General features: G+C 42.5%; 1 protein-coding gene across 3 annotated transcripts; it reads left to right on the top strand.

Moving 5' to 3' along the window:
• Nucleotides 1–523: 523 nt before the first annotated feature.
• LOC101175433 (arylsulfatase I) lies at nucleotides 524–14,655 on the top strand. Of its 3 annotated transcripts, XR_002292314.2 has the most exons (12): nucleotides 524–682; nucleotides 1,754–1,924; nucleotides 2,050–2,189; nucleotides 3,017–3,166; nucleotides 3,360–3,434; nucleotides 3,532–3,706; nucleotides 3,850–4,086; nucleotides 6,025–6,171; nucleotides 7,565–7,715; nucleotides 8,020–8,660; nucleotides 8,725–9,230; nucleotides 13,384–14,655. XR_002292314.2 is itself a non-coding variant. In XM_020711393.2 (11 exons), the coding sequence occupies exons 2-11, from the start codon at nucleotides 1,763–1,765 to the stop codon at nucleotides 9,106–9,108; spliced, it is 2,262 nt and encodes a 753-aa protein (XP_020567052.1). In that variant the 5' UTR covers nucleotides 524–682; nucleotides 1,757–1,762; the 3' UTR covers nucleotides 9,109–9,284. The 3 variants fall into 3 exon arrangements, 2 of the variants coding, with proteins under 2 accessions (XP_020567052.1, XP_011484248.1); XM_020711393.2 differs by lacking the exon at nucleotides 13,384–14,655 and having other exon boundaries at nucleotides 1,757–1,924; nucleotides 8,725–9,284; XM_011485946.3 differs by lacking the exon at nucleotides 13,384–14,655 and having other exon boundaries at nucleotides 8,725–9,284.
• The last annotated feature ends 1,192 nt before the right edge of the window (nucleotides 14,656–15,847 follow it).

Here is a 15,847-nt window from a genome sequence, read left to right as displayed (position 1 = left end):
CACTGCTGCCACTAGTGGCACTGAGAATATATATATATGTGTGTGTGTGTATGTATGTATATATGTATAAATACACATATATGCCATTTTGTTTGTTCAGTTAAACCTCCTAACTTAACTTCAACACAATAAATATTTTGATTTATATTGCAGTAAGCTTTTTCTAATGTCATAACATGTAAACTATGCACAACAATTTACACATTTATTGAAAACAATGGTCATAATGCTGAGTTTTAGAACTTGCATCATCTCAAACTCAAAGGCACCAATAATAAATGATCTTTTAAACCTGATAACCAGTGAAAAAAGAAGTGGAAATATACCTGCATTTTTTTATATATTAATTGTAAAGTAAATGTCCTATAAGGTGACAGATGAAATATTGTTCTAGTGTTTTATGTGTAGGAATCCAGAAATGAGAGGAAGCCATGGCGGGCGGCTGTGGAGGACTGTGCTTTATTTTGACAGGTCAGAGCGGAAGTGTGAGCGCGCTCCTCGCCTCCGCGTCTCATCTGCTCTCTGTTCATCCGCAGCCTTAAGGCGTTCAGGCAGAGGGAAGGAGGACGGCGGAGACGGGGGACATGCGGCGGCTCCGGGAGACGTCTCTGCGCGGACAAAGCTGATCGAGGCGGAAAATGAAGTAACCCGAGGAAGAGGAGGAGGAGGAAGAGTTGGATAGGTGTCCTTTCACTTCTATTCAGTGACTTTTCTGTCTTTTTCCGGGACAATAGTTGATGTGGGGAGTGGGTTAATGCAGACAAGAGCTGGTTTATTTATCACTTTTATTAATATTATACCTCATATGAAGAACAGGATCAGATCAGCTGCTTTCTATCAAACTGCTTTATTCCTGCTTTTAACTTTTGCTGCTTCCTTTCCTCCAACAGCAATAACTGCAGGATCAATGCTTACAAATTATTCAAAAGTTAATCATAATGTGATGTAAGGAATAGAAACTGAGATCAATTTAGTCTGAAAGGTAAAGTTTTCCTCAATCTTTGAGGAAAACTGGTCAAGACTCCTAAACATCTCCTACATGAAGATGTCTTCAGGGAGACAGACCACCTCTCTCCTGATGGAGTGACTCCAGAGGAGGCCTGAAAGCTGAACCCTCTCATCATCAGAACCAGCTTTGTGGAGCTGGAGGTGATCTGAAGAACCTCAAGAACCAGAACTCTTTGTGTTCATTCTATCTTTTGGAATGTCGCCGTTTTTCCTGAGGAGGTGGGGGTCTGCTTTCCCATCAGCCCTTTAACCTGCTATCAGATGAGGAGCAGATAAATAAAATGAAAATCAGATGTTTGTAAGACAACAAAACGAAGAAAATCTAGGAATGTTCCAGAGGATTCTTGACGATTCCCGTTGAGTTTCCTTTTTCCTACGGTAGTTTAGACACTCTAAACTGTCCTTGATAGTCATGACACAGCTGGAAGTGTCAGAGCAGGTTTTCCTCTGCTGCAGCGGGGAATCAAACCGTGTCTGACGGTCTCCCGCTGCGTTCCTGCTCCGTTTTCATCGCCTCTTCTCAGTGCTCAGTTCCAGCCTCTGGAAATGAAATTGTATTTCTCCCTGAACCAGATGGATGTGCTGCAGATCCCAGCTCCAGCCAACATGGCACATCTCCTTCAGATGTGGTTTTGGGATCTGTCCTTCGGGGACGCCAGGCCTGCGTCAAACTCTTCTAATAACTGACTGTTTTTTTTTTTTTGTCTGCTTCTTTGATGTGCCGTTGCTGCTGCGTCGCCTCCAGAAGTTGGCGATGGCGGCTGCACCTCTGACAGCTCTGCTGCTGCTCAGCCTGGACGTCCTTTCGGCTCACCAGTCCAAACCAGGCCTGATGAAGCAGCAGAATGACACAAACCTCCCCAGAGAGAAGAAGAAGAATCCACCACACATCGTATTCATTCTGATCGATGACCAGGTGGGCTCAGACACCTCAACACATTTGCATTTCTGTCGTTCTGATGTGTCATGGACCAGAATGTGGAGCGAAGGTGTTTAAGGCTGCTGGGACGTCACAGACCAGGTCACATGACTCTCTAACAGGGCTTCAACGACATCGGCTACCACAACCCAACCATCAAGACCCCAACACTGGACAAACTGGCAGCAGAGGGAGTGAAACTGGAAAATTACTACGTTCAGCCGATCTGCACGCCGTCCCGCAGTCAGCTCCTCACTGGAAGGTACCAATCTTTGATGTGTGAGCATCAGAGCAGACGTCATCCTCTGCATCAGATCCTGACGAGGCTTCAGTTTTCTAAGAAACACCTCTGCAATCCTTCCGTTTGGTCAAAATATGTATAATTGTTTATTGAAACAAGTACAAATATACATTTTTTCCCTCTATGGTCGGATTAGTTTGTTGTTGTTTTTTTTAAATCAAAATGGACCTAGCTATTTAGAAACTGCTGCATGCCTTGTAGTGGCCAGTAGGGGGCGACTACAGTAACTGCATAGTAACTGCTTTTTAACCCTTTTAAAGTCCTGCTCCAATCATCTTTTGATGTATTTTCAAAGCGTTCGTCTTTGATTTATGATTATATTTTCTAGTCCATAGTTTCTGCAGAGCAGCAGGAGTTCATCAGACATTCCCCTCTAAGTTGTGGGCGGGACCACTGCCGTGAAGCAACCCCGTCCTCCCTTCCTGTTGCTGGCTCCCTGCCCAGCGTATTTTTTCTTTTTCAAATGATTTTTTTTGTCTGCTCCTGACTAACAACGATTTTAATAAAGAAATACTGAGAATTGAATTTTTGAGCTTAGTTATTTTTATATACGCCCTCCATCATGAGAAAAACACCACAAGTACATGTTAAATACTATTTTGATCAGAGTGAGTCTCTAAGACTGGAGCTGTCCCCAGCTACAGGAAATAACAGAACAATAGTGTTTGTACTATTAATCACAATTAAACCTTCTTCTTAATCTGCTGTGAAAACAAACATGGACACTTTTCTTTGTAAGTGTCGTCTCTGTGGAATAACTAACTTTATTTGGCCTTGACTTCCATAAGGTATCAGATCCACACGGGACTGCAGCACTCCATCATCAGATCCAGACAGCCCAGCTGTTTGCCCAGACACATGGACACTCTGCCGGAGACGCTGCGCCGGGCCGGCTACAGCACTCACATGGTTGGCAAATGGCACCTGGGCTTCTACAGGTGAGGAAGAGCCTCACATGCCTTCTCCTAACCAACAAGTCTCAGAGGAGGCGTGGTTGGAGGCTCTCCAGCTGCTCTCCAGAGGAATCTCGGATAGCATTTGATCAGTATTTTAATTTTTTTTAAATAACAATCCTAAAAATGTCGACCCTCAAGAATCAATGGAAGGTTTTGTCTGAAATCTTTCACTCAGAAAATCCTGTCTGCCGACCAGAAAAGGCTTTGACACATTCTTTGGTTCCTTAACAGGAAGTGTGGATTATTACAGGTAAAGGATCCATTGATGACCATTGATAACTGATGTTACCATTTAACCTAGCAGGAAGTTTAAAGCCTGCTGGATGTGCTTTTCTGATCTTTTGTAGTTATGGGTCTTGCAATGGTCCTGGGGTGTGTGGGTACGATCTCCATGACAACGAGAGAGTGGCCTGGGGCCATGAAGGGAAGTACTCCACCACTTTGTTCACACAAAGAGCTCACAAGATCCTGAAGAGTCACGACCCCGCCGACAGGCCGCTCTTCCTGCTGCTCTCCCTACAGGTACGCCTCGCATCATCGTCAACCAGAAACTCGGACAGGTTCTGTGATTCTTTGGCCTCGGGTCAACGCTGGAAACTCCAACGATCAACAAAGTCAAGCTCAAGCAAGCTGTGGAAATGACATTTCACACTGATCTCCTCTAGGCAGTCCACGGCCCTCTCCAGCCCCCCAAGTCTTTTGTCTACCTGTACCGGGATATGGCTAATGTCGACAGGAGGAAGTTCGCCGCCATGGTGTCCACGGTGGACGAGGCGGTGCGAAACGTCACCTATGCCCTCAGAAAATATGGTTACTACAAAAACAGCGTGATCATCTACTCCACAGACAACGGTGCACAGCCGTATGTGGGCGGGAGCAACTGGCCGCTACGAGGTCGCAAGGTAGAAAGGACTGTTCAAATGTCTGCTTTTATTCTGTCCGGCAGCAGTCCTGGACCGCAAGGACCAGGCTGTTTCCTGCCACTTCGTAAAACGCTCACCGACATTAGCATGCACCTATTACCCGGTGAAAGTGAGAATGAATCTTTGACATAGTGAATGAAACCATTCACTATAGGTGGGTGGATGGATGGTTGGTTCATCCATTTTCTAAACCCGTTTTGACCATTTTGGGGTCACGGGGCTGCTGGAGCCTATCCTGACCACTCGTGGGCAAAGGCAGGGGACATCCTGGACAGGTGGTCAGTCTGTCGCAGCGACACAATCACACATCCATGCAGTCTCACACTCACACCTAGGGACAATTTAGAATAACCAGTGAACCTAGTAAGCATGTTTTTGGACGGTGGGATGAAGCCGGAGAAAACCCACGCATGCACGGGAGAACATGCACACTCCCCTCTCTGCTGCACTTCAGTCATTTTCCTCTGTGTTGCACCTTAACCTGAACTTTAACATTGCTATTCAGAATTATCAAACCACAAAGCTGCAACAAGAGAATATAAACAATATTAACTTTACATGAGGAGAAAAACAAACTTTTGCATACAAATAAAAGTAAGGGTTTCTAGAATCAACAAACATTTGAAATTTCCCATGGAATTGCATTTTCAACAGCATGTTTCTTTGTATGTACGTTATGAACGTATTACAGCAGGGAGGGAAAGTTCAGCTCTTTGAAAACTGGGACTCAACGTAGCCAGCAGGCAGCGTGTTTTCCACAACATACCTGCAGTAATTCTGTTCACTTCTGTGAGTTACTGGGCTGTAAAATCCAGTGTGGCTTGTTCTACTGGTGCTGCTTTGTCACCGGAGACTCCGGGACTCGGTGACTCGTGTTTGGTGGCTCGTTAGATCTGAACCGGTTCAGACGGATGTCGGCAATGTCTTTGAATTGGGACCAAATGTGAATTTGTTCCTTTAGGTTCAAGTCTTGAAACCTAAAATAACCTAAAGCTTAAAAACGTTTGTTTGTTTTGCAATGTTGTTGTTTTTTATTTTTTCATGGATTTGATGAATCAGTGCTGCATTTTCTTCTTTAATACTTTGTTTTCAGCATAACAGAAAGAAAACAGATTATGGGATGTTTTTTAGTCAACACCAAACTTTAGCTGTGGTACTCCTTTGTTAAGCTACTTTCCATGTATTGACACATTACTTTTCCCATTTTTTTTAGTTTTAGTTGAAGCGTTCCTTTTTACCATCGAGTAAATGGTTCGTCTCCACTGTCTTTTCTCTCGGGCGAATAATCCACCATGTGATGGTCACAGCCTTGTCCCCCATATTTGCTTGGAAGGTGACATCCAAGAAAAACCCTTCATGGTTTTTGCTACAACGTTCCAAAAGACTTTAAACCTTTAAAAAAAGAAAAAGAAAACTTTTAGGAAATACTTTTTACCCTTTATGGTCCAGACAGTGTTGTATATTTTTCGTGAAGACTGATTGGTCAGTTTGATCAGAGGGATATTTGGAAACCTTCCACCTCAGACGATGCTCGTACGCTGTTTGGAATCAACTTCTACCAAAGAATGCATCAAATGTTTGGAGCAAACCGGTGGAAAAGCAGCTTTTCAAAGCTGTTGGAGAGTGGGATCACTTTTATAAAAACAGAACGAAGGATGGAGCTTCACTTAAACGCACAGCATCTGTCTGCTCTTAAACTGTCAGCTGGGATTTTTACTCCGTTTGCTTTTCATCCAAACACCCGCAAGGCAGTTCATTTCTCATCCTCCTTATGAGAACCGTTAGGGAATATTTACAGCATTGATCCTGACAGGACACTCCTAATGACCTGCAGGGATGCTGCCAATACAATCTGGATTTCTGGAGGATTCTCTTTTGGTGTCTGTTTCTTCCCCCGCTGTCCATCTCTGCTTCCAGGGAACGTACTGGGAGGGTGGAGTCCGCGGAGTGGCGTTTGTGCACAGCCCGCTGCTGAAGCACAGGAGGCGAGTCTCCACCGCTCTTCTCCACATCACCGACTGGTTTCCAACGCTGGTGGGACTGGCGGGGGGAAACATAAGCCAGGTTGGTGTGTTCAGTGACTCTGAGGTCTGACTCTGATCATCTTTTGATCTCTTGCAAAAGCGTTCCCAGCGATCTTTTAGTCATGACTATACCAAAGGCAGAAAAGCTGTGTCGTTTCTGCAGAACAGGAGGAGTTCATTAGGAATTCACCTCTGAGTTGTGGGTGGGACCATTGGGGAAGAGCAAGCCTGCCCCCACTTCCCATCATCTCTTGATTTACTCCCTCTCCCACTAGCTTACAGCCCCTCACACCTCCAACCTAACATTACTGGTGCAACAAAAATGGCAGCAATATCAGATCCATCCAGACAGACAGTTCTGATCCAGATTCCAGCTCAGACCAGGAAAACAAAGACGCACACGGATCTATTTGTCTGCAGGTGAATGCATCAGAATGGAGCAGAGCAGGGAGCTTGTTTTCTACGCCGCCAATGATCTTTTTTCATCTGCTCCTAATTCACAATGATTTGAATAGTGAAATAAGTAAGGGGTTAAGGGCCTTCGAAGTGTGAGGTTATTACTTTTTAACGCACGCCGTGGAAGCCTGGTTGCTTCCGCGGAGTGCGTTAAAAAGTAATAATGCACACTTCAAAGGCCATTAACCCGCTAATACCATGGTCAGTTACAAAAGCAATACATATTAACCAGTTTTTTGTCCTTAATTCTTGTTTTTTTCCGATTTGGATGGCTTTTCTCACAAAAAGAGGACTATGTGTCGCGCTGCATCACGAAACATATAGTCCGCGTCGTGCAGCACCACCGCTGCAGTCAAGTTTTGGCGATATATATATGCTGATCGTCCCGATGGGTTGAATAAAGCATCAGTTCAGAGATAAAGTTCTCCTCTTACTGCTTGTTTTTGTTAAGATGATGAAGCTAAAGGTTGTTTTAAAGAAGCTGGCGCAGTGATACAGAACATTTTTCACCGTGCGGTTCTCAGGTTTTAATGCATACCCAGCAGCCAATCGTATAAAACTAAATAATAAATCCTAAAATTCTTTAAACTGTGTTTGTCCTCCATTATGGAAAAAAAATGCTACAAGAACATGTTAAAAACACCATTTTGATCAAAGTGTTTCTTTAAAGATCCTTGTTTCATTCAAATTCCTGCTGTAACACACTCCAGAATTTATCAGCAAGAACTTTTTTAAAAGCTGTTTCAAAGTCTGGACTTAGCGGCGCCGACTGCCTTACTTCCGACATAAATTAGTATGTAAATCATTGGAGCTCTGATGCGACTTCCCAGAAACTCCCAAAGCAGTTTACTGCTGGAAGTTTCTCATCTGGTTCCTGTGAGGCAGATGCAGCTGCGTTTTCCTGGCAACCCTGAAGCGTTCACACACAGGGGGATCTGTTGCTGCCCTGCACTTGACTTTTGTCTTTTGTGTGCCAGAGTCCAGGGCTGGACGGCTTCGACGTTTGGCCCACCATCAGCGAGGGGAAGGAGTCGCCCCGCAAGGAGATCCTGCACAACATCAACCCTCTTCACAGAGCCCCCTCTAAGCGGGGCATATGTAACCACGTCAAAGCCAAGACCGCTGCAGGTACAGAGAGTGAAAAGCCTGCAGAGTCTGCCAAAAAGCAAAGGTTTTTAGTCCCTGGAACACCTGCAGTGAGGATGTTGGAGGAGAAAAGATGGCAGACATGAAAAAGCACTGAAGGGAAAAAGCTGTGGCTTCAAAGTTGGTTAAAAATCAGTAAAACAAGATCATTTTGTTTTTACCTTGTCCACAAGCTGAACAACCTGCCCAGAATATAAAGGGCTTACTCTTTATAAAAAATGTTTTTAAATATTGTTTAAAAAGCAATCAAATTAAATCAAATGATTGTTTTTCTTTGATCTGCCAGCTCCCAAGGGAAAAAGACCAAAGTTTAAGAAGCCCAAGAAGAAAGTTCTGAAGCAGACTCTAAATCAAAAATCTACTTTCAGAGTAAAAAACTTCAAGAGGAAGCAGGTTCTGAAGCAGAAACTAAATCAGAAATCTGCACCTAGGTTACAAAGCACAAAGAAACCTCAGACATTTGCGTCTGATCCCAAAAGCAAGTCCCAGAAGCTCTTTCAGAAATCCAACCCTGCTCCCAAACTTGACACCAAAGCCCGGAGACCAAAACCCAGGTCTCTCTCAGAACCACAGTCCAGTGGGGGTCGTCCTGAATCCGAAATGTCCAGGTCCAAACCTCTTCTTCGGCGACCTCCCAAGACCAAATCCAAGTGGACAACCACCCAAGAACAGAACCTGTCTCTGCCAGGACAACCTTCAAGATCCAAAACTCACCTCAAACAAACGTTGGGGTCTCCTCAGCCTGTACGGTACCAGAACATGTCCCTGTCAATAACGCCGGGGCCCAAACCCCGTCTGGCTTCACAGTCCATGCTCCCATCGGGTCTGTCTGCCGTGTGGGACACGTCAGTCCAAGCAGCCATCAGAGTCGGTGACTGGAAACTGCTGACGGGAGATCCAGGAGACGGTGACTGGGTGCCAGTCCAGGTACTGCGGCGCGCTGTGAAGGACCCGCTGGTTGTTCCGATAATGACCTCTAAATGATCCACAGATGCTGTCCACTCCTCCGCGCCCCTGGTGGAACCTGGAGCGCACCTTGATGTCCTCCATCCACAAAGATGTCTGGCTCTTCAACATCACCGCCGACCCGTACGAGCGGCAGGACCTGTCGCAGCAGAGGCCAGACGTGGTCCTGCAGCTTCTGGGTCGCCTCGCCTTCTACAACCAAACGGCCGTCCCCGTCTACTTTCCCCCGGACGACCCCCAAGCCGACCCCGACCGCCACCAAGGAGCCTGGGTGCCCTGGGTGGACGAAGACGATGAGGAGGGCAAATACGAAGGAGTATACAAGAAAGGCAAGGGCAGGAAGAACCCGTGCAAGCTGGAGTCCTTCTTCCTGAAACTGAACATGGGGATGATGTCGAAGCGCATCTGAGGAAGCTTTTCATTCACCTCCATCTGTTTTTTTGCTACCAAACCAACTTTTGTTGCTTTTTGGAAAGACAGTTTCCCCCACGTCTGCATGTCCGAATGGTTTGAGAGTTTTAGGCAGGAAAGGTTTCTATGGAAGCGATTCTGTAGCATTAATAAAAAGCAAAGTCAAAACCAGAAATGCTTTTTCATTTTCAAAATGAAAAAGCATTTTTTGACTCAAAAATATAACGAAAAAGCAATCCACCAAAATGCTTTTTCATTTCCTTTCTCAACACAGCTTATTCTGTCACTTAATTAAAATTAAAATTAAAATGGTATTTGACATTTCATTTTCAAGATGTTCTCTGGTAAATGTGTAGCATAATTAGTTTAGAAATGTTTAATTTGATGTTTAAAATAGATTAATAGAAATGCTTTTTAATTTTCAAAATGAAGCTGCATTTTTTGACTCAAAATTAAAAAGAAAAAGCAATATACCAAGGTGCATTATCATTTTCTACTTCAACACAGCTTTTTCTGTCACTTAATTAAAATGATAAATAAAATGGTATTTGACATTTCATTTTAAAAAAGGTCCATGGTAAATGTGTAGCATAATTCATTTAGAAATGTCTAATTTGACAATTAAAATGGATCAACAGAAATGCTTTTTAATTTTCAAAATGTAGCTGCATCAAATGACTCAAAATTCAAATGAAAAAGCAATATTTCAAAATGCTTTTTCATTTTATACTTCAAACCGCTTATTCTGTGTCATAATTAAAAAGAAAATGCAAAGAGGGGATTGCATTTGCATTTTCACATCCACCCCGCGCACCTTGTAGCAATATTCATTTCTTAAAAGCATTAGCAGAGGGGAGGCGGGGCGATGACGTCACTGCTTTCTCTGTGTGTCCGGCTGCTGACTGACGCACACACACCAGGAGCAGACTGTGTTAGCGGCAGAGACGAGGGTTTTGTGATGGTTGTGAACTTCTGATGAGTTTCCACAGCTTCTCAGGACTAAGTAGCTGCATGTCCGCCTTCTGCGGTCCTCCTCCTGACGCACCACGGACAAGCTTTGTTCTTCGGACCGCCAGCTGCCTTCGCATAGCGGAGCGCGAAGCTCCCGATGATCGCTGAAGGCGGAAATGCTGCTGCGATCTGAGAAACCATCATATGAATTTGTGTTTCCAGTGGTGTCCAGAACAAAATAAAGACTGATTTAATTCACAGATATTTACACATTTATTTGCAGCTTCGCGCTGAATTTGCTGTTTGATGACATCTGGAGCCCCATCAACAGACAGCAGATTTTACCGTACTAAACGTTGCTGGTTGGACCAAAAACACTCACTCAGCGCGAAGCTGCAGGAGACTATCTTCATAATGTGCTTTTATTACAGTTATGCTAATATTTTACGGCCTGCTCTGCTCGATGATATGTTTTTAAATCCGTTGAAGAAGTTGGGTTGCGATTCACAGCTTCTGATTCGCAAGGGAGATAAAGGAACATTCTGCTGCATTTCTCGCATTAAGATCCAGGAATCCAGGTTTGAGCAGTCCAGGGGGGTATTCCAGGAAGCAGGTTATGCTAGCTCCCACGATAAGTTTGAGGCTAAGGAAGTTGATAACCTCAGCTTTCGGTTCCAGAAATGGAGGTATGTTTCAGGGTAGGTCGAGTTACCATGGCAACTCATGCTCTGAACATAACCTGGTCTGGAGCAGGTTTAGTTGAAGGTTAGTTTGTTTTCAGAGAGGTGAAGCAGCATGGCGTGTCCATTTGAAGATGATTTAGTGGATGAAGAAGCTCAGATAATACTTTTTACACCGTGAGAGGGTGATAAGACCACATATGGATGTTGGAAAGATAAACTTTATACTTTGATCTAACTTAATTATTTGCTTCAGTTAAGATAAATCATTTTTTTGTTAGGTCACCTTAAAAATAACACGTATTTTTCAGACAATTATTTTCCTTTCGTTCAAATTAATTCAATTAAGTAGGTGTAACTTTGATGCTGCTGTTAGATCGGCACCGCAAGGGATTGTGGGATACCATTTCCTTTGCCTGTCTGGACGGATTTGGGTTTAAATGTGGGTTTTTTACAAAATGTGTTTAGTTGTATAGCTGTTTTACTGTGTTTCACCGTGTTTTGCCGAGCTATTTTGTCCTACTATGCTTAAGTCTCTGCACCATGAGTGAGAGTAAAGTAGAGGATGATGAGTTTATATAGCACCTCTACCACCTAAACCTGTTATGACAATGATGGAATATTCTGTGATGAATTTTTGCACTCCGTGCATTTTTTTCCCGTTCTTTTTATTGTTCTAAAAATGAGCATATCTGCCGGCTCAAACTTAGACATATGAAAGTTCAAGAAATATAAGTAATTAAGATGGAAAAAAGATTAATGAAGTAATGTGAAATTTAGTTAGATAAATACGTAAATTTGAGTTGGATAAACAATTATTGAGTTTGAATAAATTTAACTAAATTATCTTTCAGCCGTGTTACTTTTTTGATGGACTTATAATTTCTATCCGCCGTCATTAAAATCTCAGACTCCGTCTCACTTCCGTCTCAAGTGTCGCGCTTTCTTTTTTTTTTTTTCTCCACGCGTTTCCATGGTGACTCCAGAAATCGGTGATCTATTGAGAATGTCTTTATGTACCGTGCGTTAACCCAGGGTTACCAAGTCGAGCGTAATTACGCCAACTCATATCCGGTCTTTTGGAACCGACATACCCAGAGTAAGCAAGTTCAGGCGGATTTCAGCCAGAGTTTAGGGTTAAAGTCAGGCTAGTTTAAACATGCTTCCTGGAATACCCCCCAGGTCCAGCGGTTTGTGATCAGGACCCGGTTTTAGGTGATCTCAATGCGAACACAGACACACCAGGGGGGTATTCCAGGAAGCATGTTTAAACTAGCCTGACTTTAAACAATTTAAGTTTGAGCCGGCAGATATGCTCATTTTTAGAACAATAAAAAGAACTGAAAAAAATGCACGGAGTGCAAAAATTCAAGAATTTTCCGTCACTGTCATAACATGTTTAGGCGGTAGGAGTGCTATATAAACTCATCATCCTCTCCCTTACTCTCACTCATGGTGCAGAGACGTAAGCATAGTAGGACAAAATAGCTCGGCAAAACACGGTGAAACACAGTAAAACAGCTATACAACTAAACACATTTTGTAAAAAACCCACATTTAAACCCAAATCCGTCCAGACAGGCAAAGTGAATGATATCCCAGAATCCCTTGCGGTGCCGATCTAACAGCAGCATCAAATTACACCTACTTAATTGAATTTATTTGAACGAAAGGAAAATAATTGTCTGAAAAATACGTGTTATTTTTAAGGTGACCTAACAAAAAAATGATTTATCTTAACTGAAGCAAATAATTAAGTTAGATCAAAGTATAAAGTTTCTCTTTCCAACATCCATATGTGGTCTTATCACCCTCTCATGGTGTAAAAAGTTTTATCTGAGCTTTTTCATCCACTAAATCATCTTCAAATGGACACGCCATGCTGCTGCACCTCTCTGAAAACAAACTAACCTTCAACTAAACCTGCTCCGGACCAGGTTATGTTCAGAGCATGAGTTGCCATGGCAACTTGACCTACCCTGAAACATACCTCCATTTCTGGAACCGAAAGCTGAGGAAATCCACTTCCTTAGCCTCAAACTTATCGTGGGAGCTAGCATAACCAGCTTTCTGGAATACCCCCCAGGTCCCTCAGCGACAGCAGCCGGACACACGGAGAAAGCAGTGACGTCATCGCCCCGCCTCCCCTCTGCTAATGCTTTTCCTAAATGAATATTGCTACAAGTTTCCCAGGGTGGATGTTAAAATGCAAATGCAATCCCCTCTTTGCATTTTCGTTTTAATTATGACACAGAATAAGCGGTTTTAAGTATAAAATGAAAAAGCATTTTGAAATATTGCTTTTTCATTTTAATTTTGAGTCATTTAATGCAGCTTCATTTTGAAAATTAAAAAGCATTTCAATTAATCCATTTTAAATGTCAAATTAGACATTTCTAAATGAATTATGCTACACATTTACCAGAGAACGTCTTGAAAATGAAATGTCAAATACCATTTTCATTATCATTTTAATTACGTGACAGAATAAGCTGTGTTGAGGAAGGAAAAGAAAAAGCATTTTGGTGGATTACTTTTTCATTTTATTTTTGAGTCAAAAAATGCAGCTTCATTTTGAAAATGAAAAAGCATTTCTGGTTTTGACTTTGCTTTTTATTTATGCTACAGAATCGCTTCCATAGGTTTCATCTCTGATCCTCTTTTGATCTATTTTCAAAGTGTTCCCAGTGGTCTTTTCATTGTGATTATGCCTTTTTTAACCAACCTTTTAAAAAAACGGTGGTTTTCTAGGACATAGTTTCTGCAGAGCGAAAAGACTTTATGAGGATTCCCCTCTCAGTTGTGGGCGGGGCCGCTGGCCGCTGTGCAGGTTTTGTCTGTTGAGGCCCAAAACTGTCCTAAAAAGTTGCATAGTGACGTGTGAACAGGAGTTCTGAACGCAGAAGGCCAAACTGTGAGTTTCCATGGACTTCATTGGAAGTGGTTGCTTGAACGCGTGTTGCAGGGCGGTGTGAACGGACGGGAGCGGAGCAGTGAGCTCATGGCCCCCCCAGTGTCACAACTGAGTCTTTTTCACTTCATCTGCTCTGATTCACAACGATTTGAAGTAAGAAATACCCAGAAATTACATTTTAGCCTAATTTTCTTTAGCTATGTTTTCCATCATCAGAGAAATGGCATAAAAAACATTAAAACACCGTATTATTGGAGTTAAGCATAAACCATGAAGATGCTGCCTTATAAATGTTGTGTTTCTCTTCACGTTTGTAACCTCTTCCACCTGAATTGAATCTGGGATTTCGCGGTTTTCTTTGTGTTTTAGTGTTTTTGAATGTTTATTTGATCCAGACTGACAGAGTGTCTGCCACTGTGACACTGACAGATCTTTTTTTAAAATCACTTTTGAAAATCCAGCGATTTTTAAGAGTCCGAGCTTCAATTTGTCCACTTAAGTCTAGGTTTTCTTGCAGCCTTTCATCCTTTTGTCCACCGTAACTTCCACAGATATGAGCTGATTAGATTTTTCCACATCCTGTGAGGAAACACGTGTTGGCAATATGAATGAACGGTTTAGTGTTTCTGTTTCATGGCTGGAAAGAGCAGAAAATCTTCCAGCTTTGTTTTTTTCTTAAAGTACACTCACTGTCATGTAACATAAAATTGTTGTTGATCAAATGTGATTCCTATTTTCTGACAGTTACGAGATAAAAACACGTATAATCATCCAATTCAGGAGAATTATGTGTTTAATAAAAATGACTTACATTTATCATATTTTTTAAATAAAGAATAATCTTTAGATATTTTTTTTGTTCTTTCAGCTGTTTTGATAAAAGTCACTTTGAGAAACGTTCAGATGTTTGTTTGTTGGAAACCTTATTAAAAAATGGATTTTTAATTTTTCAGATCTGTGAGGACACGACCTGAATGACTGAACATCTTCAGACAAAACGAACTTTGAGGTTTTTTTAGGTCTGAAATGCAAACATTTTATCCAATAAATTGACCAAATGAATGCAGAATATTTCAATATTTATTGATCACAGCTTTTTAAATTCTGACAGAAATTCTTTGTCAAAGGACATTTTCTTCGCCACCAGGTGGCGCTAGAGGTTCAAACCATCGTGAGGGCCTCACAGACACACGCACACACCTCTGAAAGAGGATGTTCACGCTTTCTGTGGAAATAATTGAATTTGGGGCTTCTTTTTATCCCTGAACAGAGCTGGAATCGTGTAATCCTGTGGGATTAAAATCCTATAAATCCCAAACAGTTTGATGAAGAAGCTGCAGGGAGGATGGCTGCAGGGGAACTGCAGCTGGTGCTCACGGGCTGAACCGACGTGTGCACGGATGACCTTTCCACGCCTCATGTTAGAGCTTTTGCCCTGAATCTCCTAAAGACCAAAACTGAAGTTTCTGACATCCCTTCTCGGAGATGGCAGCTCTGAATCCTCACTGTCCACATTCTCTTCAAGGCTGACCTGCAGGTTTCTGAGAATTGATTCCAGAAATTCACAAAAACTACCTTCAGTTTTGTTTCTTTCAAGCTGCAGGAACAGAGCTGACTTCTGAAGAAGACACAGACATCAACTCTTTTCTCTTAACTCCTATTTGCTCCTCTTGAACTTCTCAGTATCAACCCCCCATCAGTCATGCTGCAGTCTGACCTTAGTTGATGTTGCTCGTCTTCTTCCTTGGGTTTTTGTTGCTTGAATATTTACAAAGCCCCTTGTTGCTCAGAGTCCCTGTCCTAATGCTCCAGGTTGCTGGTTCCATCCTGGATGGTGACTTGGGGTGATGTTCTTTGTGAGGAAACCCTCTGATCATTGTCTTAGGGGATCCCAGGTGATGGTTCAATGCTGCTAAAGCACAACTGAACTCCAGGTGGTAAACTTTCCAAGTTGATTATGAATCCATTCAGAAATAGGTAACACATTTTCATCAGTGCTTATATGAAAAAAAGAAAAGAAAGAAAAACTTTTTGTGCTAATGCTATATATATATATATCATGCAAAATCAATTTTTGAGCATTTATGTGTGTTATGATGTTAATTCCTCAGTGGATTGCTGAGTGTGTCAAGTGCATGACTCACACCTGGGAAACCAGGGTTTGACTCCCAGGCTGCACATTAAGCTTCATC

The sequence above is a fragment of the Oryzias latipes genome, chromosome 17 (genome assembly GCF_002234675.1).
Source record: "Oryzias latipes chromosome 17, ASM223467v1".
NCBI classification, from domain to species: domain Eukaryota; kingdom Metazoa; phylum Chordata; class Actinopteri; order Beloniformes; family Adrianichthyidae; genus Oryzias; species Oryzias latipes.
The sequence above is the reverse complement of the archived record's forward strand: the minus strand, read 5'-3'. Positions and strand labels throughout refer to the sequence as shown.

Excerpts from the sequence above, each read along its gene's own strand:
- LOC101175433 (XM_020711393.2), top strand. The coding sequence starts at position 1,763 with ATGGCGGCTGCACCTCTGACAGCTCTGCTGCTGCTCAGCCTGGACGTC. Across the intron at positions 3,435-3,531 it reads GGAAGTGTGGATTATTACAG|TTATGGGTCTTGCAATGGTC; the intron begins GTAAAGGATCCA and ends GATCTTTTGTAG. Across the intron at positions 7,716-8,019 it reads CAAAGCCAAGACCGCTGCAG|CTCCCAAGGGAAAAAGACCA; the intron begins GTACAGAGAGTG and ends TTGATCTGCCAG.